This window comes from Tetrahymena thermophila (assembly GCF_000189635.1).
Source record: "Tetrahymena thermophila SB210 genomic scaffold scf_8254667, whole genome shotgun sequence".
NCBI lineage: Eukaryota > Ciliophora > Oligohymenophorea > Hymenostomatida > Tetrahymenidae > Tetrahymena > Tetrahymena thermophila.
The window spans coordinates 2155745-2163287 of record NW_002476434.1 but is presented as its reverse complement, the minus strand read 5'-3'; the positions used below and the strand labels follow the sequence as shown (position 1 = coordinate 2163287).

General features: G+C 17.6%; 2 protein-coding genes across 2 annotated transcripts; one reads left to right on the top strand and one right to left on the bottom strand. All coding sequences in view use genetic code 6, as the record gives it.

Moving 5' to 3' along the window:
• On the top strand, positions 1 to 372 carry TTHERM_000042741 (hypothetical protein; the record flags this gene model as incomplete). Its single annotated transcript, XM_012797183.1, has 1 exon — positions 1 to 372. One exon carries the CDS (start codon positions 1 to 3, stop codon positions 370 to 372), a length of 372 nt encoding a protein of 123 aa, XP_012652637.1.
• Positions 373 to 2556: 2184 nt separating this feature from the next.
• Positions 2557 to 5082, bottom strand: TTHERM_00042740 (hypothetical protein; the record flags this gene model as incomplete). Its single annotated transcript, XM_972185.2, has 3 exons — positions 2557 to 4055; positions 4221 to 4343; positions 4653 to 5082. The coding sequence occupies 3 exons, from the start codon at positions 5080 to 5082 to the stop codon at positions 2557 to 2559; spliced, it is 2052 nt and encodes a 683-aa protein (XP_977278.2).
• Between the last annotated feature and the right edge of the window lie 2461 nt (positions 5083 to 7543).

Below are 7543 nucleotides of genomic sequence, written 5' to 3'. Positions count from 1 at the left end.
ATGATGAAAAATATTTTGGATCTTCTTTGTTTGCACATAGGTAGCATAAAACTGGTAATAGGACATAAATAAATACACAAACAGTATGAAAAATAGCTAATTATTTAGAACACTTTAGTAATTCTTTGCACTAACCATCGTTATCATCTGCTTCTTCATGAAAAGAATCAACATAATAACCAAAATAAAATAATGAAGCAAATAAGATATTTATTCCTCCAAGCACAACTATATCTAAGATATGGTTCGAGAATGATTTAGACTTTTCTCTTAAAGTTTTTTACCTTTCTTCAACCATTATATTAACTATAACAGCATCATCTACAGCATCAAATTATGAAACTTTACCTAAAGTACTCATCTTTTAATTGATATTATATCTAAGCAGAATCTAAAATCCTACCAATTAAAAATTTAATTAATCAAAAATACATAAAAACTCAATACTTTTAAGAAAATTTTTAATATAATTCGTTTTAATAAATTATATTAGCAAACGAACAAACAAAAAACTACCATTTATATAATAAAAAGTTCAGTTTTTGAATTTTTTACTAATTATAATCAATATTTGAAAAATATTTTTTAATTCACCTAATAATATTTTAACAAATTTCAAATTGAAAATTAACTTAATATATTAAATATAATTAATATAAAATGTTAAATAATATTAGAAAAAAATATATAAATTTAATACACTATTAATAAATTATTATGTAATATTTATTTCTTTACGAATAAAATATCCTCCTTATCCACTATGAAATAAACTAATCTCAATAAAATTTAACTTTCTTTATTTTGGTATTAAAAATAATTTATGATTTATATTTAATTTATTTAATATATTTTATTTATTCTATATAAATTAATAAACTAATTTTTTTAAATTTATTTTATTTAAATAAGTTATTTATCAATATTTAAATCTTAGGTTTTATTTATTAATTCAATTATATAGTTTTTTTGGTCACATAAAAAAAATGGAATAAATAATTAAAAATAATTACATATAAAATATGTAATGGTCATTTTATTTCTCATATGCTATTTTTTAATTTTTTACTAAAAAATATTTTTTAAATATTGTAATTATATTTAATAAATTTCTCATTCAAAATTAACATATTAAATAAAATTAAAATTTAATTTTCATACTTAATATAAAATTAATAAAAATATAATAATTTAATACACTATTAATAAAATAATATTTAAATTTGGTTTCTTTATCAATAAAATTTCCTCACTATCTGCTCTGAGATAAATTATTTTCAATAAAATTTAGCTTACTTTGTTACAGTTTTAAAAAATTTTTTAAATTTAAATATTATTAAATTTATTCTATATAAATATGTAAACTAGTTTTTAAAAAAAAATTTATTTTATTTAAATAATAAATAATAGTTATTTATCTATACTTAAACCTGAGATTTTATTTACTAATCGAATTAAATAATTTTTTTTTAAATAAAAAAGCAAATATGGAGTAAATAAAAATAGTTACATTTCAATTAAGTAGTAGACATTTTAAATCTCAAATGCTATTTTTGAATTTTTTAGTATTTATTTAATAAATCTTAAAAAATATTTTTTAATTCACCTAATAATATTTTAATGAATTTGTAATTGAAAATTAACTTAGAATATTAAATAAAATTATATAATATTAGAAAAAAACATAATAATTTAATATACTATTAATAAAATAATATTTAATTATGATTTCTTTATCAATAAAATATCTTCACTATCCACTATGAGATAAACTGTTCTCAATAAAATTTAGCTTTCTTTATTAAAGTTTTAAAAATCATTTATGATATATGTTTAATTTATATATTATTAAATTTATTCTACCTAAATATGTAAACAAATTTTTTAAAAATTTTATTTTATTTCAATAAGAAAAAAAGGTAATTTATATATTTTTAAAAATATGAGGTTTTATTTAAGAATTCAATTATATAATTTTTTGTTTAAATAAAAAAACAAATATGGAGTAAATAAAAATACTTACCTTGCAAGTAAGTAATAGACATTTTATTTCTCAAATTATATTTTTGAATTTTTTACTTTTTATATAATAAATCTTTAAAAAATATTTTTAATTCATCCAATGATATATTTATGAATTCCTATCTGAAAATTAACATAGCATATTAAATAAAATAATATATAAAATTTGAAATAAAAAAGAAATTTAAACACTATTAATAAAATAATATTTAATATTGTTTACTTTATCTATAAAATAACCTATTATTCCACTATTATGAGATAAACTATTCTCCTTACTTTGTTACAGTTTTAAAAAAAAAATATGATATATGTCTAATTTATTTATTATTAAATTTATTCTATTTAAATATGTAAACCAATTTTTTAAAAATGTTATTTTATTTATATAAGAAATAATTGTTATTTATCTATTTTAAAATCTAAGGTTTTATTTATGTATACAATTATATAATTTTTTGCTCAAATAAAAAATAAATATGGAATAAATAAGAATAATAACATTTTCAGTAAATAGTGGACATATTATATTTATCATATGCAATTATCAATTTATAGATGCTCACTTTCATTATCACAGATTTGAGTTTCGCAAGATTTTTGAAGAGATTTTTAAGAATTTTTTTAAAATTTAGATAATCTGCCCGATTTTTAGATAATATTTATATCATTTAAGAAATCTAACAATTAAATATTTGCACAGCACATTTTGTAAAAATTTAAAATCAAACTATACTAATTTTTATTACTGACATTAGCTTTTTCGAGCCATTCAAAGGATTGGTGTTATAGAAATTCTTTGAAAAGTATCTATCCATATATACGATTGCTTATAATCTATTATATGTGCAAGTTAGTGTATGATTTCGTAGAAATAAATTTATTAAATTTTTTCAAAAACTAAATTTTTTCTAACTAAGTTGGATTTTCATTCCTTATTACTTCCTCGTCTTTACATATTTTATAGTAGTAACTACTAGAATCTTTCTTTTTGTATTCAAATGTGTGAGTCAATGTCTCATTTACACTTTTCTAAAAAGCTTTAACAATATTTTTGTTAGCATTCTATCTGTTAATTTATAAAGCTTATTTTACAATATCTCTTTCCTCTATACTAATCTGATCCATTAAGTTTTATTTTTAATCATTAATATGTTTATCTATTTACTTTGACAAAATTTAATTGGTCGCATCTCTTTTTTCTTTCATAGATTTAAATACTTTTTTTGATTAGGTCAAGCTTGCTTGGTGCCCTGAATTATCTTTTGCATCAATATAATAATGATTGCTATAATCATTACTATCATTACTAATTTCTTATTCAACAAATTCATCTTTTTCAAGAAAAATTTTATTTGAATGCTCTAGGTCTTCTTTTATTGTATTTGTTTTCTAAAGTTTATGTTTAAAAAATTCATTGATACTTTTATCTTTTTCTCCTCTTTCTAAATTTTCTATTTGATAAGATAATTTGAATATCTTAGATTCTTTTTTATTGTTTTTAATACTTAATTATAATTTAGGAGAGGCTTGATTTTATTAGCTTCCATTTAACTAAAAATTCTCATAATTGTATGAATTAATTTAATAGCTTTTTGATTAATCTAAGTCATCTCTTTGTGTAAATAAGGTTGATTAACCTTGTACTTTTTAAATTTCTTAGTTATCTTAATCATCCTCATCACTTTTTTCAAATTTGTTGTAAATACTAACCTTTTCTTAAGAGGAATTAATTGATTATTTACTACTCATAAGCTGTTATTGACTAATTTATCTATTATATATTGTATTTTGCTGTTCATCTTTAGCATCTTATTCCTCTTTAGTAGAAAACTCTTTTTTTAAATTACTCTTTATGAGTTTTTGTTCATCTTTTATTATTATTTTTACAGATTATTATTATTTGAGCTATTTCTTTTACTTTTATAATTAACGATCATTATTTGTATAATTTGCAGCATCATATCTAAAATTCTGCTATTTATCATCAAATACGTTGTTACTAAAGTGCTCATTATCTTTACATATAAAATCTAATGTGAGAAAATATTATTTTTTGCTTTAATGATTTATTCAAAATGAAAATGGATTATTTTATTTTTCTGATTCAGAAATTAAAATTACAAAATTCTTTTTTTTGTCTAAGAGTTAAAATTTTTTTTCAATATAGAATCAATCATAATTAAAATAAAAATTACCATTGTATTTTGCTTTTTGAGTTAATTGGTTTGTCTCATCTTTTGAAAAAACTTCATTTTATCTTTAATCGATTTAAAAATTTTGTTTTTTTTAACCGATCTAGTCTTCTTATTCATAATTTACTAATTATTTTTAAAAGATTAAATTTTCTTAACAACGATTGAAATTTTAATAAGGAAAAAATTAATGAAATAAAAATTTGCTTTCATAATAAAAAATTATGCCTTTTTCAGTTCTATCAATTATAACATAATTTATTTAAGAATTCTTGAAGAAAAAAAGAAATAACTCAAATGAGTTTCTTCTAATTCAAATTAATTTATTTTATTTATATTAGAAAAATTATTTTAATAATTCTAGTTTAATTGTTAATTAAAACTTAATTTGTATTAAATTTGACATTCTATTTATTAAAAGAGTAAAAAATTTACTTTTTAATCCTATTGTTTTTTATTCTTATTATGTTGCTTCGCACATAAAATTGTATCTTGAATCTTTTTAGCTTTGTATAAAAGTTTTCATTTCATTCTAACTATCTATATGTTGTGTCCCTGTCTATAGGTTTGATTAGAAATCATTGCAAATATTTTACTCAGGATAGCATACTTATTAGTTTGCATACATTCTGCTTGTGCAATATTAGATTGGATTGTATAAAACTGGATAAGAATAGTATATTATTGATGGTTAAGGTTAGAATTACTACCTAGCATACTAATTTTAGAATGTATAACTGTGATAATTTTATTGTTGATACTACCCATTATACATTTAATAGAAGTTTTAACTACTTTATTACATGACATTCTGCTGATCTCTTTATAACTCCTACTTTTAATTCATTCTTATTATTGGCTACATACAAGTGTTTTTTTCTAATTTGATTAAACTCTAAAATCGTACTTATTTAAATTATGATTTATCAATTTGATAAAAATTTCTAAATTAAGAATCTAATCAATTGATTATTTACAAACATTTAGTGATATCAAAATTTTTAAATGACAAATTCCTCTTAAACTTTTTCCTCATTTACTAAATTTAAATTAATTAATGAATTGTTGTATCTTATTTGCATTTTAAACTCTATTTGATTTTAAGATTTCATAAGATACATTTTGCTTTAAAATTTAATTACATAATCATTACATTAATTCCTAAATATTATAATATTTGTTATAATTAAGGTTATGATCTTTTTAAAGTTTATCTATTTTAAATTATTTATATAAAAAATTACTTATATTAACTAATTATTAATTAATTAAGAAATAAGTGTTTCTGGCATCTAAATTATATATAGGGACTTTTATACATGAGAGATTGAGTAAATTTATTATTTTTATATTTAATTTAGCAAATTTAAAGTCCTTCTATCACCTAACATATTTTAGAAGCTATTGTTTAGTTATATGTATGCCAAATAAACAACTATTAGATATTATACTATTCAATCTGCTTATATTAATCATTTTATCTTAAAAAGTGTTTTATTTAAAATAATAAATCATTCTCTTAATTTTTAATTATCCATTAATTTTTTTAATAAAAAAATCATATTACATCTTAAACATATTATTAATTTAAGGCCATCTGTTAAGTAGAACTTTTACATTTTTATTAGTAAAGATCAATTAAATATTATAATAAATATTTATTTTTAAAATAAATAATTTTATTTCATTTTATAAGTCAAGTAGAGTATAAATTTTGTAGTATCAAATCAATTATCAAGCAGTTTAAATATATTTTATTTTATAACAATCGAAATCGAAAAATGTTTTTCAAAATTATAACTTTAAAGCTTTTTTCACTGACACTCAAAACATTCATTATTATTTATAAACTACTTTCATGATATATAATCAATAAGATTTACATTAAGCTTGTGCTATAGTTTATGACTGGCTTATATCTAAATAAAGAAAGTAATATGATAAAATTGTAAATATTTTTTATCACCACAATTAGATTAAATCTTTATCATTAGTCTTTAAAACATGAATCAGTAGAAGTATTTTGAGTTATAGTTGATTTTTTTTTTTTAATGAGAATTAATCTCTCTAAAATTTTGAAGAGGAACTCTTCTCAATTTATTTACCTAAGTGATTTCATTTTTCTTGTAAGATTGACTTTATTTTTCTCTTATGTAGAATAAATGTACTCGTATTTATTGTTTCAGTGTTATTCTCTAAATTATTTTTTATTTAACAAATTTCTAATTTTACAAATAATATTTTGAATTAATTAACTCTAGATATTAATAAAAAGAAAAATATTAATGAAATATTATGTTTAAAATGCAAATGTTATTTTAATATAATCAATTCATAAAGCTATCTATAATAATTAAACTAAATATTCTTAAAAATTATTATAAAATTTCTAAAATAAAATAATCTGACATTAACTTATAATAATAAAAGCTTAAATTGAAATTTATTAATAAAAAAATATTTTTATTTTTTTTGGGGGAGATTAAAATTTTTAAATTGTTTTTTTGAATTAAATTTACATCTAATCTTAAATAAAAACATTTTTTGCAATTAGTTTTTTTTTAATAATTTCTATATAAAAATTAACTAAGGTCTTGTAATCAAATAATATATTTTAATTTAATAGTAAAAAATCTTTAATTTTAATAATATTTTTTAAATTAAAATATTTAGCAATTAAATTATTGACTGATTAATTTATTTAATTATTTAAATATATGAAAATATTAAAATTATTTTAAATGATATTGATATTTTTTGATAATAGTAAAGTAAATAAATTTTTTAATAGACACAAAAAACCATTCAATAATTTGATTTTAATAACAAAAACATACTATATTTTGCCATTAAATAAAATATCTGATATTCAAAGATATTTTACATACAAATTAAATTTTTGATTAAAAAATTTTAAAACCTTAAAGTATTTAAGGAATAATCTTTTATTTAAGCAATTTTTTAACTTTCTAATTAATTTTTGTTGATTTTTTAAAATGATTAGCCTAATTAAAAATCATATTTATTATTATTTATTTTTTAAAAGCTTCAAGATATTTATATTATTATTTTACTTTAATCAGTAAAAAAATGAAAATAATCTAAAATGTTGTTATTGAAATATTAGCTGAAATTTATTTATAACTTTTACATTAATAATTGTGTAATCATTAATATATATTAAAATGTTAACATATTTAAAGGCGCATTTATTAAATGACATAACATATTTGATAAAAACAAACAGCTTGGTGATTTCATATAAATTATCACTAAAAAATTCAGATTGAATAAGTGCAATATAACTCTAATAGATTTTACTAAAT